Source organism: Euprymna scolopes, chromosome 6, assembly GCF_053919585.1.
Source record: "Euprymna scolopes isolate OS-2025 chromosome 6, ASM5391958v1, whole genome shotgun sequence".
NCBI lineage: Eukaryota > Metazoa > Mollusca > Cephalopoda > Sepiida > Sepiolidae > Euprymna > Euprymna scolopes.
The window spans coordinates 136637095-136658084 of NC_136487.1; the positions used below are offsets into that span (position 1 = coordinate 136637095).

At 34.0% G+C, this 20990-nt stretch overlaps 1 protein-coding gene across 1 annotated transcript in view; it reads left to right on the top strand.

The window, feature by feature from the left end:
- The window catches only part of LOC145278251 (RNA cytosine C(5)-methyltransferase NSUN2-like), a 74413-nt gene that overhangs the window by 18447 nt on the left and 34976 nt on the right, over positions 1 to 20990 (top strand). Inside the window, exons 7-12 of the mRNA XM_080130540.1 lie at positions 4677 to 4729; positions 7769 to 7843; positions 11729 to 11859; positions 14190 to 14263; positions 14420 to 14547; positions 20648 to 20754. Of these exons, the coding sequence (XP_079986666.1) occupies positions 4677 to 4729; positions 7769 to 7843; positions 11729 to 11859; positions 14190 to 14263; positions 14420 to 14547; positions 20648 to 20754 (568 nt within the window). The remainder of the gene's footprint in view (positions 1 to 4676; positions 4730 to 7768; positions 7844 to 11728; positions 11860 to 14189; positions 14264 to 14419; positions 14548 to 20647; positions 20755 to 20990) is intronic.

The window sequence follows — 20990 nt, forward strand, 5'->3', positions numbered from 1 at the left end:
TTGATGTCAGATGGGGATCAGAGCATTGATGATGTAAAGATAAAAGCTTGGTTTTAGATGCATTAAAAGTAACAAGTCACCTCTTTCCCCATTGTACCACTTGCTCAAGATCAGAGGAGAGAGAATCTGAGAAAACTTGGTTGTTTATGGTCTTAGATGTGCTACCATAGATAGTAGTGTCATCAGCATAAATGTCTACGAATGATGTAAGGATGTGATTTGGAAGATCATTAATGTAGATCAGGAAAAGAGTTGGGCCCAGGATTGACCCCTGAGGTACTCCAGCATTAATACTGAGAGCTTCTGATTTCTGTCCATCAACCACTATTCTTATGAACCTATCAGAGAGAAATGATTTAATAATTGAGGAGACATTTCCAGCTATACCGTAGCTGGAGATCTTGTGAAGTAAACCTTTATGCCATACTCTTTGATATGTCAAGAGCAATTGCCCTAGAAAGGTAGCCTTCGTCAAGAGATTCTCTAATCTTATGAGATATAACTAAGCACATTTGCAGTAGATCTAGCAGAACGGAAACCATATTGCGTGTCACTAAGGTTATTTTTGTTGAGATGGTTGATTACTTCTCTATTTAACAGATTCCAACAACTTACACATGACACACAGGAGACTTATTGGCCTGTACTGAGAGGTTTCTTAAATACGGGGCATACTAATGAGATTTTCCAGGGTGCCGGGATGCAATTCTCCTTAAGACAAAGTTTACACAGTTTTGTAAGGATGGGCGCTAGTTCTGGTTGAAGTTTTCTGAGTACTATAATTGGAATACCATCAGGGCCGGTTGCTTTACAGGAATCAACGTTTTTGATTAGCTTGGCCATATCACGTACAGATATTTGTATATCACATAGCATGTTTTCTGATACAGGAGGAAATATTGGAGGTTGGCAGCCTTGGTCGCAAAGGGTAGAATTAGCTGCAAAGTTCTTGGCAAAGAGTTTGGCTTTGTCTGATGCTGACGAGATTACCTCGGGTCCATTTATGAGAGTTGGGATAGAACGCACGCTTCTGTTCAGGATTCTGTTTGCTATTTGCCAAAACTGGTGGGAACCAAGCCACTGCTCAGCTACTTTGGACTTGACAGACTGAGCATACAACTCTCTCACATTCTTTATTACTTTTTTACAGTGGTTGCCGGCAGTCCTGAAAGTGACTTTAGTCTCAGTACATCTATTACGTTGGAAGCAATGGAAAAAGTGATTTCCGTGCGCAATGGCAGCAGCATATTCTGGAGAGAACCACGGCTGGCTGTTAGGTTTTTGCTGGAATTTTTTTGAGGGTATGAAACGGTTTATACCTACAATTAACCATTCCGTCAGGTGTGATACTATAGAGGACACATCCTTGTTAAACATGGAACACAGAGGTAGATCTGATATAAATGAACGGAAGCTATCCCAGTCAGCCATAGAGTATCGATATACTGTACAATGGAGAGGTACATCTGAGGATTTATTACATTTCATTTTTATTTTAATTGATACAACAAAGTGGTCGGAAGATCTAAGTGGAGACAGAACGGAAGCTGAACACAGTTCAGGGTAAGTTGTGAGAAAAAGGTTTAGGAGACTTGCATACTGGCCGTCAGTGTCGGGCACACGGGTGTGTTCGTGAACAATCTGAGTGAAGTCATAAGCAATGGAGAAATCATGACAGAATCTCCCCTCATCATAGTTCTTGTTTGAGTGAGTTAACCATTTCACATTGTGAACATTGAAGTCTCCACAGACATGTATATTAGCTGAAGTATAAGCAGATAGGACATGGTCAATTTTCTCAGATATGCTTTTAAAGATAGTAACTCCGCTGTTGTGTGGGCGATAGAGAGCAAATATAAATGCAGTAGTTTGAGCAAGTGCAACCCGGGAGCACATATAGGGTAAGTTAGTATCTTCTCTGGAGATGTCCCTACCACATGGAAAGCCATCTTTCATATAGGGACATATTCCATGCCCATGGCGATCTTGGTAAGATTTGGAAGTTAAATTAGAGTATCCTTTAATTACGCACTCATCTAGGGAAATGGTCTGTCCAATGCCAGTTTCACTTAGAAATAATATGTCTGGTTTAGTCTCCTGTAATTGGGTTTCAACGTCTGGAAGGTTATAACGTAGACCCCTGATGTTCAAGGAGGAGACATGGTAGTGGGGGTCTACGCTAGAAGTTGGAGATCCGGATTTAATCGTGTATTTTTTATTGAAACTTTTCATGGAGTTTTGGGATTTGTGGACTAGGTTGACAGACTTGCTTGAAGTAGGGCAGAGAGGGAAAGTAAGAGAGAAATAGAAATGAAGAAATTTATTTTTTTTTGTAGCACATGAAAAGGTAAAGCCGTGACAATTAGCCGTAAATTGCCACTAATATGGCATCGAGAGGCCCCACCAGAAGCTACTGCATGATCCAGAATCCATTCGCCAAATGGCAATACAGCAGCCCCAGTACTTTTCGCCTGCTGATAGGGCAGTCTCCTTAGTGGTTAGTCCAAGGTTTGGGTCCCTGGCGATCAGGCGGATAACGTCAGCCCAGATAAAACGTTTACCTCCAGCACCCTTACTAGTGACATGGCTACAAGGATAGACATAGAAACAGAAAATTTCCGACATCTCTGGCGGCTGTTTATGCAAAATACTGCCAGCCTAGAATACAGCTTTTTCTTCTCCTTTTGTCAGAAAAATGCTTCTTTATGTAAAGATACTGGCTTCCTGACTTAAAACATTTTACTTTTGAAAACAAACTTTTCAAGAAATTAACATTTTACTTTTGAAAGCAATAACGAAAGGACAAAAAAAATATTTTGATAAATATTCCCTGTAAACTATTTTTTAAGATCAAATAGATTTTTCTTTTAAATGCTGGTCTTAAACGACCCTTTAGAGGTTGGTAAGCTGCTGAACACTACCAACCAACCTTACTTTCTTGAAGTACTTTTTTTGAACCATCTGAATGATGAAATGAGAAAAGTTAGAAACCAAATCACTATTCAGATTTATTTTTTATTTTTTTAAATAAATGAAAACAATTATAGAAATAAAATCTTTCATGAGGCTGAGATATTTGATTTATATAATTGCTTTCATGTATTTTGAAAAAAATTTTGGTGCGTGTTAAGATAGTCGACAGATTGATTTTTTAAAAAATATGTGGTTTTAACCAAAAGCAACAGTACTTACTAGTTATGTCAAAAATATATCCAAAAATTCATCTAGTAGAACAACTGCTATTGCGTTTTTTAGTAAAAAAAAGTCTATCGCTATCATCTAAAACAAAGCATCAGTCATTTAAGTGGCGAAAAAGAAGATAAGCATACTCCCTATATTCATAATCTTCAAGGTGTTCAAATCTGGGGAAAATGCAATTTCCCCCAATTTTCAGTAAAAATTACTTTTAACTATATAAATAATTTTCTACTCAATGAATTTTCATAACTTTTGGATATATTACTATTTTCAATATTATAAGTAAATACTGTTTTTGCTTAAAATGAAATATTTGAAAAAAAAAAAAAAAAATCATTCTGTTGACTCTATCTGAACAAGCACCAAATTTTTTTTTTTTAAATAAATCCTTTTGCATAGTAATTTAGTTTCTATTTTCGCATATTTTCATTGAGGTTTCAAATATTATATTGAGTTTTAATAACTATACACATGACAACATTTTCACTACAAATATCAAAATATTTAAAGACCGTCAATAACAATGGAGACATTAGATATTGATATGAAGAAAAAAAAATTAAAATTGTCTATATATTATTAAAAAGATCTTGTTTAGACTGAAATATTTGATTCATATAGAATTTTTTTTAAAATTCTCTTTCATTTAAAACATAAAATAACTAAATAAATGTTAGTGTGTATAAAATCTTTATCGTAAAAGATTTATTTTGCTCTTCCTCAGTTTATTTTTCTCTGTCCCTCATTTTTCCACCCTTCACCCTCAACCCTCCCTTTATCTCCAGCTCAGCCCATTTCTCTACCTAGTCTTAATAGGTTTGATAAATTGTAAATAATATTAATTTACTAGAGCAATCCGTTTTAAATGTAATACTGCAATCTTACTTTTATTGCTTCTGGACAACGCTGAGTAGAACAAAACACAATGGCATTTTTTATCCCAGGTAATTCCGTTCCTCCCATTTGCTTTCATGATAGTATAAATAATAAAAATTATGTTGATATTGAAAATAGCTGGAAGGGATTAAAATGTAATCTAATAATTTATATCTTGCTCCTAGGCAACTCCAAGGAGAACAAAAGATTTTGTTACTCTCCTCTCACACACATGCAGGTCCTGGATATGACCTTAAACTATATCCAGTGGTGAGGCCCCAGCTTGCGGGCTTTGGGGAGTGTGGAGCCACCCTTTAATTGCCATTGCTCCCAGGTCCACTCTGACCCGGAGTGGTAGTACCTGTTAGGGTCCCAACTATGGGTTAAATAGAAACCGACTCGAAAACAACAAATATATTCTATTAAAAAATTTTCTTCAAAATCTTCGAATTCGGCATTAAATAACCTGAAAAGAGTTGATATGCCGTAAAACAACAAACCAACCACACACATGTGCACATACTCACACACACACTCACATAAACTTAACCAAATATAGTGCAGGAATGTTAATGACAATTTTATTTTTTTTTAATTTTCAGAATTGTCGTGATCTTGTGAGTTATGATAGAGTTTTGGCTGATGTTCCGTGCAGGTAAAATTAAACTTTTATTTTAGAACTTGTTGACTCTGTCAGCTTATTTTTGTTTTGCAAATTTCACTACTTGAAATATTGAAGCATTGGTTTAAAATAATAAAAACAAAAATGGATGTACATATGTTCAACTCGTTTCAATAATTATGTATGCAAATTTATTTTATGAGAAAAGAAAGAAAGGCTTAATCTTAATAATATGATGCCGATGTCTCCGTTCAGTCTTAAGAAACAATGGATACCCCATGTAAGGGTAGCCACGCATGTAATTGTGAAGCAAGGGTTGTGCAATCCCCAACCACACCTCTCCTGTATTGGTAATGCTGGAGTCAAGTGGCAACGAGAAGTGCTAGATGACTGGAAACAATGACGAGATGAGCAGAGAGCACATACAATATCTGGAATTCCCAAATGGTCAACCATTTTAGTTCTGACCAGGCTCAACGTTGCTTAATTTTGGTCTGTCAACATGATTAATCTTGATAATAACTGATAATAATAAAAAAAAATGAAAAGAATAGTTATATATGCAAATTTAATTTTTTGTGAGCAGAGGTGGTTCAATCGCAATAATTGATGATAAAAAAATAAAATATTTTTTTCACTTTTAATAGACACAAAAAAATATTCCCTTGTTCCTAATATTTTTATGACTAAAATAGGTATGCAAATGATTTCTTTGTAGATTCAGGAGAGAGGGAGGGAGATAGCGGATTATTGGAGACTGTCTTTAAATGTCTTGATATTTGTAGTGAAAATGCTGGCACATGTGTAGTTATTGAAACTCAATTTTATAATATTTGAAACGTCAGTGAATGAAAATATGGGAAATCAAAACTAAATTGCGATGCAAGATGATTTATTCAATTTTTTTTTTTTTTTTTTCAAATACATGAAAATAATTATATGAATCAAATAATTTGACTTCATGAAATATTAAGTTGCCCCAAAAGTTTGTAAACACTTGCAAAAAATTGAAATTTTACTCAATAGGTAATAACAACAACAACAACAAAAATTAATCCTCAAAATAAAAACCATCATTTTCCCGACTTTCTGCCATCGATCTGCAAGTTTTCAGATCTGGTCAAAGTACCATTCAGTTTCGAATCAAAGAATTTTTGACAAGCTTCCTTGACTTCATCAAATGAGTTGAATGGGCAGCCTTTCAGAAAGTGTGGCATTGAGCGAAAAGGTCGTAATCTGATAGAGTAGTCAGGACTGTTGGCTGGATGTGGTAGAACCTCAACGTCGTCCAGCTGTTCAAACTCGTCTTTGGTCTTATTCGCGGTGTGTGGCTTGGCATTGTCCTGCTGCATCACAGTGTGCTTTCGGTTGATCAGAGCCGGGTACTTTTGCTTCAACTTTTTGTAGACCCGCTTCAGCACTGATTGCAGGATCATTTGGAACCAACTCAAAATGCATAATTCTGTCAAAGTTCCACCAAACGCACAACATAACTTGTCAAATTAATATTGTTTTGGAACCGACAGTGTCTCTTGTACTTCCTAAACCCCTTGCTTGTCTTGATTGTGCTGGACCTGATAGACCTATTTCTCGTCTGATGTCACAATGCACTTCTAAAAACGCTCGTCCAATGGATTGCTGAGCAATTGACAGCAAATTTCAACTTGTCTGCAGTAACGAATCAAAACTCGCTACTCAATTTTATCAATTGTCATCTGGAATAGAAAACTGTAGATCACTATAACAATATAAATGCAAAAAAAAACAGTTAATAATAGTATAAAAATTCAATTTTTCGTGTTTACAAACTTTTGGGACAGCCTAATATTTGATTTATATGAGTGTTTTCATTTATTTGAAAAAAAAATCTGCTTGAATTATGATTTGAGTTTTAACTTAAATTTCATTTAATCATTGAGATGTTTTAAAAAATACTTTTAGAGAAAATAAACATGGTTGGTTGTGTTTAACGGCCTATAAGTTTTTGAAATAAAATTGATTTTGCAAAAAAATTGATTTTTAAAAAACAAATTATGTAAAATATTATCCGCGTATTTGTTTAAGTAAGGTTTAACTTGGGTTTTTAAGTGTTTCACTTCTTGCAAAGATTTACCCAGTGGGAAACCAATTGTTTTTGATATAAATAAATTACTAAATAATCGTAATGCTGTGTAGACCTGCTAGTTTAAAATGATACATTGCATTCATTAATTTTTTTTTTTTTTTTTTTTTTTTTGTAAATATGAAACATTCACATTTTAGTAATTTCAAACAGATTTATGTACATTTTTTTCTTCTTGATGTAAGCGTTTCTAAAATTACAGATTTTATTCTGATATATTTATTTTTTAATTGTGATCGTAAGGCAAAGAAGTCATCAATATGCCTTTTCACTTGCAACTTGTTTTTCAACAAGTTGGTCCCCTCTAAAAAGCTAAAGATTTTTATCCTCGGGCCTCCAAAATTAAAGATTAGACCATTCCTATAATGATCTGGTCCCAGTTGGTTTTTGTGGTGGGAGTTAAGTTCCGTGCAGTTCTAGGAGGTCCACCCTTCCAGGCCTTGACTTTCCTTTGAGAAGGTGTTAGTTTATTGCTACTTGCCTGAGGTGCCCTTGCCGGGGAATGCCAACAAGGCTCTCCCCCCCCCCCCCCCCCCCCCCCCCGTTAGGAGAGAACTAAACATTCCCCTCTAAAGAAAGAAGCATTTCAACACAAATGCAAAATATTTGCCCATGAAGTAAAATAGTCAGAAATAGAACTATTCGGTGGATCACATTTAAAGCAATCATTGATTAAAAATAAAAAAAAAACAAATAATAGTTAATTAATAAGAATTCCTTTTTCAAAGCCAATATGCAAATCGTGACTATTGAATATACATTATGCAGTGAATAAAAAGGATGGTGCGTCTATTGTGTAAAGTTGGATTAATTTGTATTAGGTTTTGACTGTTTAAAAAAATAAGCCTAACTTTTGTATTTAGTCATTTACATTTGGAAAGGGCTGAATTATTTTGAAATTCAGCCATTTAATAGTTTGTGTATGTTTAAGTTACTTATTTTATTTTTAGTGGTGATGGAACTTTACGTAAAAATCCTGATATCTGGGACACTTGGCATCCGGCACATGGATCGAGTTTACATGGGTAAGTTTTTTGTGGAAATGTTCATCTCATAAACTAGTTTTAAATGTTATGTCATGTTAGAGAGACTTAATAAAATTCTCTTAATCAATAAAATCTCATGTTAGGAGTTATAGTCAGCTAACGTACTTCCTAACTTCTGGCGTAGTGCTACTGGAAGCAGTGACAAGGCAAATCAATTTCTTCACTTTTATTGTTCTTCAGTATTTCTATTCTGAAGCGATTTATTGAAATAAAATATAAAAGGAGATTATCAAAAGATATACAATAGAAATTAACAAAATTATACAGATAAAAATAACACAATTAGTCTTTATTAAATATTTAATTGCTTAAAAAGATTTTTATAAAGTGTTTTTAATTAGTTTTAAAAAAAAGAGTGCAAAAAGTGTTTACAGTAATTCTTAAAAAAAATTAAATTAATTTCAATAATTTTTAATTAAAATAAGACCGAAAAAAAATTTCAATGATTATTAAATAAAAAATAGTGATCAGGAAAACGTAATAAAAAAAAAAAGAAGAGTACATGCACATGGGAGATACAGGCATGAGAGAAAAAAAAGCGAAGGAACTGATTTACCTTGTCATAGCTTTCTGTAGTGTTACGCTGAAAATTAGGAAGCATGCTAGCTGACTAGAAGTGGTTTTTGCTTTGGATGGCATATCAACCTTTTCTTTTTTATTTAATAATGAAGCACATCTATTCTAATAAATTGACTGTATACATTTAATGGAACAAATGTTGCTATTTTGCTTGTAAAGTTAATGTAAAGACTTAAAAAAAAAAAAAAAAAATTTGAAGTAAAGACTGAAAAAATATATTTTGATTATAACTTATTGTATTAAAAATAAAACCATTCTGAAAAAGAAGCATTTTTTTATGTAAAGTTTTTAAATTAAATTGGAATTTACATAAGTATTAATCAGAAGGGACTTTTCCTCGGTGTAGCACTGGCAGGACTTTAAACAGAAAGCAGAAGTTAAAATGACATGAAATTATTTAACTTAACGTGGAAAAAGGTTGTCTTTTGCAATGTGGAAGATTCCTTCCCTAAAATTCCTCAATCTGGATTACTTTTAAAAAAAAAAAATTTTTTTCTACATTTCTGGTAAAAAACGTTAATGAAAATTCAATTATGGAGAAGCAGAAGATTTTAATTTTGAAGGCAAATCGGTACTTGTACAGTTTAATCAAGACATTAAAAAATGAAAATATCGAGAGAGAAAAAAAAGGTTATATTATAGGTATCTGTTATGGAATGAAGTTCTCGGAAAAAAATTTCACTTAATTTCATCAAGTAGTTTTTTTGTTTTCTTTTAGAGAGAAAAAAACAATTTGTTATAATACTGAGCAAAAGGTTCAGTTTTTACGAAGAAAAGTTAGTATTTAAGATGGGGAAGGAGTGTCGACGCTTAAAATTGAGTTAGCTTCCCGTGGCATGTTCAAAATTTCCAAGATGGCTGACTCCAATGTGCTCTCATAAAAACGTGTTTTTCCGCTGAAATAAAAAAAACTACTCAATCAAATTCAGTGAAAAAAATTTTTTGGAGATCTTCAGTCCAAAACAGATACGTACAATATAACCTTTTTTTTTTTTCGATAGTTTCATTTTTTAATGTCTTCATTAAACTGTACACGTACAGTAAAATCTTTTTTTTATTGTTTTTTTTTTGGGGGGGGGGGCTTTTTATTCTTTCCCTTTTTACCCCCCCCCCCCCCCCGAATAACCGAATAAGGATTTGTTAAAAGAAAAGAAATCAACTCAAAATGCATAGTCAGATTCAGTTCCTGATATTAAACTTTATCCGTAATATAAGAGTTTCAGTTTCTCAAATTTAATTTACTAGCAGGCCGTCCAGTGTTGCCCGGTTGTAAAATATGCATAAATATTATATTTTAATTAATGTAGAATTCTTTATTACAAACAGAAATACCATAGGTATTAAAAGTAACATTGAATTCCTTAAAAAAAAAAAAAAAAAAAAAATGAAAATAGAAAGAAACTGAGACATGTGCATGATGCAAGTAACATATTTTTTCTAAACAGTATAAATATTATATTTTAATTTGTATACAAACTGAGATATGTGCATGTGAGTATTGTTCTTTCTAAACAGTTCACTTGTAAGTAAAAAAAAAAAAAAAAAAAAATATTCTCGAGCTAAGATCAAACCCAAAATCTAGACAGTGAGTCAAGTATGATAACCATTATGCCAACTTGACACGTCTTTAAAGTGTTTTCAAACCTACTTATTCTTGATGACCGACCCCCCCACCCCACCCCCCACGCAAAAAAAAAAATCAATTTTTCAATTTTGATCCCTTAGTAACTTTTTCTCTGGATGAAAACTGATTAAAAAGTTTTCCACATGTCTGAATACCCTATATACCAAATTTCAAGTCTGTAAAATTTGTTGAGTATATGGGTTGTAAAGTGTCCTCTCACACACACATGGATTCTCACTTTTATAGATATGTAGATTTATTAAATTATTAGGTGAAAGTACAAAATAGTTAACAAAATCCTTCCCCTTGCCGTGTAAAGAATAGCTTTCTAAATAATAATGTTATTATTCCAGCGCGATAAGTAAATTGCAGATTATTTTAAATGCCATGCTTAACATGGAGAGATGGGAAAGGGGAGACTTTATTAACTATTTTGTACTTTCTCATCATGATTTAAATAATTAAATTAATAAATAAAAATTAGAACGAAACTTGCCAAACCACAAGAGTAAGCGACTCAAAACAGGAACTGAATCTGACGAAACACCGGTTACTTTAATTTGGACGTTCTTTTGGTTTGCTAAAGATTTTATGTTAAGTTTCTGACAGACAATTGCAGATGCAAAATATAACTTTTGTGGGGAGCGGGTAACTATTTCTACATTTCAAAATGGTAAGAAACATCGGTTTGAGAATATTCAATCATTTTTTGTTTGTTTTGTTTTCTATAATTTAAAGTTAAATTTTCAAAAATTAAACATGAAATTTAGAACTATAAGCTGTTTACATTATACTTGATCTTCTGCATGTCAGTACATCAGGGAAACAGGGACCCGGAACTGAATTCCAAAGTCTAGCAGTCCAAGGAAAGAAACTATTAGAGTAGAAGGCTTTGTGGCTTCTAGGGATCTCCGCGGTGTAAGAGTGGGATTTATATACTTGTCAAGTTTGTCATGCGTATTTACGTCGAGTGGGTACAAAGGCTTGTAGTTTGAAGCACCTACCATTAAAATACTCGTAAAAGACAGACAGACTGATGCAACATTCCATCGATGGGCCAGAGATTGAAGCTTAGATGACAGTTCAGGACCTATCAGGTTGACGACTCTGTTTTGAACCCTGTCCTGTATCCCATTGTTGCGACAGAATTGAAAAAAAAAATTATTTTTTAATTGCAAGAAATAATTAGACGCTCTTAAAAAAACCTTTTTTTTTTTTTTTTCTTTTCTATTTCTTTCTTTTTACTTTTGTTGTTAAATTTTGTTGTTGCATTTTGGGTGCTTGTGTAGTATAATGGGATTTTAAATTAATGTATTTCATGTAAAACATTATGTACTTAAGTGTCATGTCAAAAATAGTCGAATAGAAAAATAATTACAAGTAAAAATAAAATTCACTTAATTGTAAAAAGAGCAAGGGGAGGTAACTGCAGTCTGATTTTGACAAAATAATTGTAATCTGTCATTTCAAAATAGAAAATGGTGGACAGCTGGTATCCGTTTTTTTTTGTTTTTTTTTTTTTTTTTTTTTAACCTCTTGCTTGATCATTTTTCTTTATTTGTGGAAGTTCTTAGTGTTTTTTGGGTTTTTTTTTTTTAAATCCCATTATACAGCACAAGCACTGATTTTTGTTGAACTCTTTTTTTGTTTCATGTTATTAGGTTACAATCTCGCATTCTGAAACGAGGCTTGGAGTTACTTAGCGTCGGAGGTCGACTTGTCTATTCAACATGTTCATTTAATCCTGCTGAAAATGAAGCTGTTGTTACGTCCATGTTGCAGAAATGTGAAGGTAGAGAAAAAGTTTTCAATTTCGTTTTAAAATTCATAAACTGTGGTATCATTTTTAAAACATTCTTCCATTCTTGTCCAGAATTTCCCCATATTAAAAAAACAAATGAAGAAAAACCTGTATTTACCCATGGCGAAATGAAAATATCCTATTCCAAAATTTATGTAAATGAATTAAATAGTCTTATTTTTATAAAGAAAATCATTTTTAAGCAATTGATGGGAATTCATAGGTATTAAAACATCAATCTAGCATGAATTATTGTTGAGTTATCTTCCTTTGTTTTGTTTTTTTATTTATTTATTTTTATTTATTTTTTTTTTCAAAGTGGCAGGTGAAGCGGTCACTCTTCAGAAACTCATAAAATTTAATTTTCTTATTTGAAAAATAAAAGTACTTGATCAATTTACGTGATTTTTGAGATATGATCTTTTTGTTTCATCATAGGTTTGTACATTATACAGATTCTTCCTTATTTTTGTTTTTTAATATAGGATGAATTCTTAGCATGAACCCATTTTTCTTACATGACTAAAAACTCTTTACTTCTATATTAAGAAAAGAGATGGATGAATTGCTCAGTTTATTTTAAATTAAGGATGATTAGTACAGTTAAAACAAGTGTTTTTCAAACATAACTCAATTCCATAAGTAAGTTATATTTGCGTGTATCTTGTGTTATTAAAGTATTAAAAATACTTTGAGGAAAGAAGTATTGATTAACTAATTTAGTATGATATCCTTTTTTATTTTGTTGATTAAATCTATGTTGATTTTTACTGATATCTGTTTGTCTCTGATGAGCTGCCGGATGAAATAAGGATAATATTTTCCATCATAACGATGAAACATGTAAGAGAGTAAAGAAGAAAATTCACCTAAATTAAAATGTAAATAAAAAAAATATAAAAAATTAACAAAAGTTATCATTGTCTACTAATTCTTTTCTTTGGTCATTAGAATGTAATTTACCAGTATTATCTGTATAAAGCTAAGCATACTTATATATATATATATATATATATATATATATATATATATATATATTCGTATAGGATTTACCCCTAAACAGATTAACTAATTATGAATTTTAGAATATAATTACTAGCCTTATAATTATAATATAATTAGAAAGAGTGTATAATGTGGGATATATTTAGTTTAATTTATGCAAGAGGGGAAATAGGGGAATAGAAAGCTCTATGGAAATTCAGATAATTTTTGTGAAATTTTAACGATACGTTTTAGCTATCGATTAATATTCTCCAAATTTCAGGGTTTTTAAAAAAAAAAATTTTTTTTTTTTTTTTTTTTTTTTTTTAGGGGGCATAATAACCAATACAACCTTTGTTTGAAAATTTATCCATAAGTATTAGACATTAAATAAGCAAAATTCTTGAATTTCAATTTTTTAAGACTCCTTAAGCCTTAGATTTTAGACATTTTCTAGAATTAAAAATGTGTAATGGATGTTGATGAAAATTTGAAGTACAGTTTAGTAGCATCAGTATTTTCTTACTTTAACTGCAACTCCACATTCACCATTAAGTTAATGACTTTTATAAGTTTTAAGGTATGCTGAAAACGAATATCACATTTAAATTTGGAGCAGAAATAATTTTCTGGATATTAAGACTTATCTAATGTAATCCCTTATATTATCACTGGCAGCCACGTTTTTTCCCAACTGAACAAGTACTAGTGCGCATGCGTGTTATCCCTCCCCCACCCCCACCACTACCACTCCCCACGATGTTAAGAATAGCAGCAGTCACTAAAATTCATGAAGTTGTACATTGGAAAAAAAATGTCTTAATATCCATAAAACTACTTATCTGCCCAAAATTTGAAAGTGATCTTCGTTTTCAGCAAATCTCAAAAGTCGTTAGGTTAAAGGTGAGTGTTAAGTTGCAGTTAAAGAAAAAAAATTTCCTCCGTACAAGCTATACTAATCATACAATCACAAATTACCCAGTCATAACTAACGGAACGAAAGCAAGTATCCAACCTCCAACTCCCCATACACACAGATTAAATAAAGTGTTCCATTCAAAATTCCATACAGATTCCCAGGTTTGGCAAAATACACCTGAAGAAGGTTGGAGGTTACAATGGGCGAGTTGTTGTGAAAATAACATTTAAGATGAGAATAGTAGTCCGAATGATCCTCATTTAAAAAAGTTCTGAAATACAGAAAATTGGCTAAAATAATATTTTTTCCTTTCCTAAAATCCAGCAAAAGTTGTGATTGATGGTTGTGTATATTATTCAAGGAGCAGTGATCGCAAGGGGAGACAACTTGTTTTATTTGCTTTTATTTTCTCTTGTAGGTGCTATAGAACTGGTTGATGTCAGTGATAGATTAAGAGCTCTTAAATCCACACCTGGTCTGCTCACATGGAAAGTAAGTATTGTTTCATTTTTGACAAACTTGTTTTGTTTTATTTTTTGTTTTTTTTATTTATTTATTTATTTTTGTTTTTTTTTTTAGTCTTGATTGTATTTCTCGTGTTTAAAATTAAAAAAAAAAAAATCGTTTTTTCTTCTTTTCTTTTAAAAGTGTATGAGCAGAAAAGGTGACTGGTACAGTTCATACGATGAGGTGCCACAACATCTTCAGACTCAACTCAAACAGTCCAATTTTCCTCCCGGTGAAGAAATTACAAAGAAATTGAAAATTAACCTTTGGTATGTGTGTGCACGATATGCTGGAAACTACTTATTATAATGGATAGATGTGGTGTTGGTGGTGGTGGGGGTATCATGTTCATTACTTGGAGGATGGGGGGAGGGTTGATCGCTGCGATCTGTATGCTTCAAATCAATTATACTTAAATAATTTAGCTGTATGTTAACAAGCCTACATATAATTCGAATAACCATATTTACTGTAATGTTATCTCAAGAAACGCCATTAGCCATTAAGTTTCAGGGTATCTAAATTCCCCTGAGCTATGTTCAAGTTCCGTTCTGTTTCCTCTGGGATCTTCTGACCACTCTGTTGTATCAGTTAAGATAAAAACGAAATGCAATAAGTCTTCAAATGTATCTCTCCACCGTACTGTATATCGATACTCTACGGCTGGGATAGCTTCCGTACACTTATATCTGATTTACTCCTGCATTCCATGTTTAAAAAGGATGTGTCCTCCATAGTATCAGACCTGACCGAATGAGTAATTGTAGGCATAGACCGATTCATACCATCCAAAAAATTCCAACAAAAACCTAACAGTCAGCCATGGTTCTCCCCAGAATGTGCTGCTGCCATCGCGCACAGAAATCACTTTTTTTTCATAGCTACCAACGTAATAGATGCACTGAGACTAAAGCTGCCTTCAGGACTGCCAGCAACCACTGCAAAAGAGTAATAAAAAATGCGAGAGAGCTATATGCTCAGTCTGTTAAATCCAAAGTAGCTGAGCAGTGGCTTGGTTCCCACCAGTTTTGGCAAATAGCAAATAGGATCTTGAACAGAAGCGTGCGTTCTATCCCAACCATTATCAATGGATCTGAGATCATCTCGTCAGCATCAAATAAGGCCAAACTATTTGCCGAGAACTTTGCAGCTAATTCTACCCTATGCGACGAAGGCCATCAACTCCCTGTATTCCCTCCTATAACGGACAACACGATCTACAACATACAAATATCTGTGCGTGAGGTCACCAAGCTAATCAAGAACCTTGCTTCCAGTAAAGCAACTGGCCCTGACGGCATTCCAATTGTTGTGCTGAAAAAGCTTCAACCAGAATTTGCTACCATACTTACAAAACTCTTTAAGCGTTGCCTTAAAGAGAAGTGCTTCCCAACACCCTGGAAAACCTTATCAGTATGCCTTGTATTTAAGTTCAGGTGACAGGTCATCTCCCTCTCAGTACAGACCAATAAGTCTCCTGTGTGTCATGAGTAAGCTGCTGGAATCCATATTAAATAGAGAAGTAGTCAACCACCTCAGCAGAAATAACCTTCTTAGCGACACACAATATGGTTTCCATTCTGCCAGATCTACAGCAGATGTGCTAACTGTTATATCTCATAGGATTAGCGAATCTCGACAAAGGCTTCTTCTCTAGGGCAATTGCTCTTGACATATCATAGGCCTTCGATAAGGTATGGCATAAGGGCCTACTTCACAAGATTTCCAGCTACAGTATAACTGGAAATGTTTTCTCAATCATTAAATCATTTCTCTCCGATAGGCTCATAAGAGTAGTGGTTGATGGGCAGAAATCAGAGGCCCTCAATATTAATGCTGGAGTTCCTCAGGGGTCCATCCTGGGCCTAACTCTCTTCCTGATCTACATCAATGATCTCCCAAAACACATACTTAAATCATTCGTTGACATCTATGCTGATGACACGACCATCTATGGCAACACATCAAAGGCCGTAAATGACAAAGTTCTCTCTGATTCTCTCTCCCCTGATCTTGAGCGCGTGGTACAGTGGGGGAGGAGGTTGCTGGTTACTTTTAATGCATCTAAAACCAAGCTCCTATCTTTACATCATCAACGCTCTGATCCCCATCTGGCATCAATTGAAATGGGTGGCTCTCGTCTAGGGGAAGCTCTGTTTTGATAAGCTTCTGGGCTTGACCTTTACTCCTGACCTGAAATGGAACATGTGTATCAAGTCAGTTGCCAAGGTCGCTGGAAAAATGGTAGGATCCTTCTACCACTCCAGAAGATATCTCACCCCTGATGCAATTCTCTATCTGTATAAAAGCCAAGTACGTCCAAGGATGGAGTACTGCTGCCACATCTGGGCAGGAGCTGCTAAAAACAGTCTATCCTGCCTTGACAGAGTACAAAATAGGTTTCGTGGCCTAGTGGGTTGCGAACATGTCTTTGTTTTATCGTTACTACCATGGCAGGTGCTCGTCTGAGCTCCAATCTCTGGTCCCTCCTCTCCAATCTTTCACGATAAACATCTGTCTAGCTGAAACCACTGTCAAAAATTTTCCCCACTCCTTAACTGTGCCAAAATCAGTTTCCTGTTTCCCACCTGATACAATCTGGATGTCTTCAAATCCAATGTAAACAAATTTCTGATGAACCGCCGCCTTAAGTAGGACACTTTATCAAATCTCCAATACTAATGTACTATACACGCAATAACCCTTATCCTCGAGTGGCTTCCGGGCCTTGATGAGTGGTGACTATCTTGTTAAAAAAAAAAAAAAAAAAAATTAATGTAGTGATGAAAAATAGTTTTAGAATAAGATAGCTTCCTTCAATCTTGACAGACTATGGATATCCACTGTAAGGGTGCCTGCGTGTGGAATTGTTGTGGCGAGAGTTGCAGTCTCCAACCACACCTCTCCTGAGTTGGCATTGTTGAATACCAGTGGCAAGTGGAGGTTCAGGATGACTGGAAACAATGTCGAGATAAGCGGAGAGCACATACAGCACCTAGAATTCCAAAATGGTCACACATCTGATACTAGCTAGGCTCATCGTTGCTTAACTTCGGTGATCTGATGGGAACCGGTGTGTCAATGTGATTATGTTGTATGGTTTTAGAATACACAAATTGAAAGTAAAAAGTTATTTATTGGTCGCCAATAAAAAGAAGGTGGACCTGTAAATTCACCCTTGTCCATTCGTCTGTCCGTACTTTTCTCAATAACTACGCCTTGAAATTTTTGAAAATGTTGCACAAAGATTAAACATGATATAAGTAAAAAAGTAACAGAACGGATTTTCCTGGAAAACTCCGGTGGTCCACCTAGGGGTGCCTTTCGGCTTAAAACTAGCGAGCGAGGTTACCCGGCATTGCTTAGGTATTTGAAGGTGTGTGTTGAGCAAAAAAAAAAAAAAGTTTTAATAGGCAGATAGGCTCGAACCTGTGACATGAAGGCGGAAAAGAAAGTGAAAGGAAACGCAACATCTTACCGCTATGCTACGAAGCCATAGGAAGTGAAAAGCATTCAAATTTAGCAATCAAAAAGTTGACTTGTTAAGTGAATGAGTTCATACAGGTGCAGAAATGAACGTTAGATGAAGGCCAGTTCAGCTTTCCGCCGTTTCATTTATTTGTTTCCCCATGATGTTGGGGAAACCAAGCTCCCCCCAAAAAGGGGGAACTCTCAGATGAGTAGCAATTGTCTGATATGAAGGGTTTTTCCCAACATTGATCAAAGCTAATTGCTTTCAAGATGTCCTGGCATGAAAGGCCGCTGACAGCTTTCCTTCGATGAGTTTTGCTTTATTTATACAAAAAAGACCAACAAACACACGAAAGGACGGAATAGCGTGAATTTTTTAAAAGTTAATGTAAATAAATGTAGATGCAACATCCGTTTGCAAATCCTAGATATTATTATTATTATTATTATTATTATTATTATTAGTTGTAAAAAAATAACCCTTTCGAGAATTCCTCCGAAAAGGCCTTTCTTGGACATACAAAAATGTGCATGCTACTTTTGCCTTTTATTTATTTATTTATATATATATATATATATATATATATATATATATATATATATATGGCTAAAATTAACACTTTTATACTTATTAAAAAAAATTAATGCCTTGGATTTTTATAAAACTTTCTGAAAAGTTGTAATTAACTGATTTCTATATAATTTTGTTTGTCTATACTTCACGATAACTCTTTGGTGTGCCCCAGGGGCTCTTTTAGGGCTACTAAAAACACCCCATTTTTGGGACTATTTTACCATATTTGTCCAAAATTTTCTATGTATGTCTATTTAGTAGTTTTCCATGGTGCTGAACTCAAATTTATATATATTAAGGACTTGGCGACTTTTGGGGCTAAGTGGGGGGGGGGGGGGGGTTGCAAATGATGGACTAAGTCCTTTTTTTTTTTTTTTTTTTTTTTTTTTTTTTTTGCATGGTGTGGAACTCAAATTTACATATGTTAAGGCATCAAACTGCACCGTTTGTTCCTTTTTACCAGGATTTGAAGTCCTCTGGAGACTTTTGGGACTAAATAGGGGGCAAATGCTGAACAGTCAATTTTTTTTATATGCCTCGTTCACTGTGCACTCACGGGGGACTATGCATGCTTCACTTGTTTTATTTAGAAAGTGAAATATTGACTGCTCTATAAGTGGGTACATGTGATATATTTTAAAAATCAAGGCACGATACATTCAACATAAAATTTACACATTATAAGGAGCAAAGCAATTCACACAAAAAGTTACATTGCAGTTTTGCCAATAAGTTAGTGGGACTCATTTTGACATCGTCATTGTTTGTTCTATTTAGCAATTATGTGACCTTCCAGGTCAAATCTGACATCATTTATCAGCCTAAAGAATATGGTTAAGCTTCTTTTTGCTGTAGAGTTTCTTGCCACAGCTCCTTTCAGGTATGAAGTGTATCTATACTTTTTAAAATCAAGCAAAGTTTTTATTTCATCATTTCCATTATGAATTAGTTTGTACAATGGTTATTCCAACTATGATGCACTCAGTATTTTAACTTAAAAAAAAAAATTTTCAAGAACTATGAAGACAGGAGTAGTACCATTAAAACAAGGAATCTTTTGTGCTCCAGAAGTTATTTTTCTACGTAGTCTCATTCTCAATGCACTTTTACCAGCGATGAGGTGGTGGCTATGCATGGGTGTCCAGAACACGCTATGTCACTCACACCTTTGTCACTGTTCTGAAATCAAAAATTTCTATATAGAGAAATTCAATGACACATTTTCTGCTTCTGATGTACATTCATGACAAGGGTTGCTTCACACTGTCAATATCTGCAACGGATGAAACTTTCAAGTCATGAATATATGATCCACTTGGGTGAAATAATTTAAAAAAAAAAAAAAAGAGGAGGCATTACTTTTAGAACATGCATTTACTACATCCATGTCAAGAACTTGTGTGAACAATGGCCAGTACCACGTCTAGATGAAGATATTTTGCCACAACCCCATCATGTTTTTAAACGCCTCCCATGCATGCAATTTGATACCATATATACATGAAGTTCATACATCATCGAACAAATTTTAGCAAATTTCACAAGAATTTTTGAGGGTTCCAACAACTCTTGGGAAGAAATTGATGAATATTATAGGGTGGTCCAATTAAAAGTAGCCCGATCTCACTAATCTTTTTCTTACAGACCAACTGACACCATAAGACAAAATGCAATTCTTTTTCCAACAAGATGGTGCTACATGCCACACGTCTCACAGATCACTGGCACGAGTTCATGACATGTTTATGGAAAAGTGAACAATAAGCCACCACGTTCCCCAAACTTGACATCATGTGATTTTTATCTTTGGGGGAGTTTAAAGCAAAAAGTTTATGCAAATAATCTTCACAATCTAGACCAACTAAAGTAGAACATTACCAACGCTAGGAGGAGAATCACCAGAGAAGATCTACAGGCAGTATCTGCAAACGTTGTTAAACGTGCCCAGAAATGCATAGATGTCAACCGAGAGCACTATCAGCATCTCTCTCTCTCTCTCTCTCTCTCTCTCTATATATATATATATATATATATATATATATATATATATATATATATATATAGGTAATTTAAACAATAAAAGAATGTTCCTCTCTACTACATTTTCTGGGCTACTTTAAATGGGCCACCCTGTAGATGAATTTTCATTCTTCAAAGTAATTATGCAATAAGTAGTGCTATTATGTTATGTTACAGATTTAAAAAAAAAAAAAAAAAAAAAAATTGGTGTTTTCTTTATAGGACACTGGGACACAAGGAGTTAAAATCTTATATGCATAAATCAGATAAAACATCTTGTTAAAATTATCTTTTTCTTATTGCAGTCTGCGTGTGTTACCTCATCATCAAAATACTGGTGGCTTTTTCATCGCTGTTATGGTTAAAAAGCAGCAACTACCTTGGTTAAAAACAGATGACCCAATAAATATGGGTAAGTTTCTTTTTAAGATATATATCATCACGCAGATGATTAGTCGAGTCATGGTGCTCTATCCTACGATGTAGCATTTTACACTTAGTGTGGAAAGTTTCTCCACAAGTGGTTCATGGACTACATTTTATATTTATATATATATATATATATATTTGTCGTACAGGTGGTCGGGTTTTAATCCTGGCCTGAGGTAGTTGCCTGTCTAGCCGCACTGATGAGCTGTGAAACAGCGA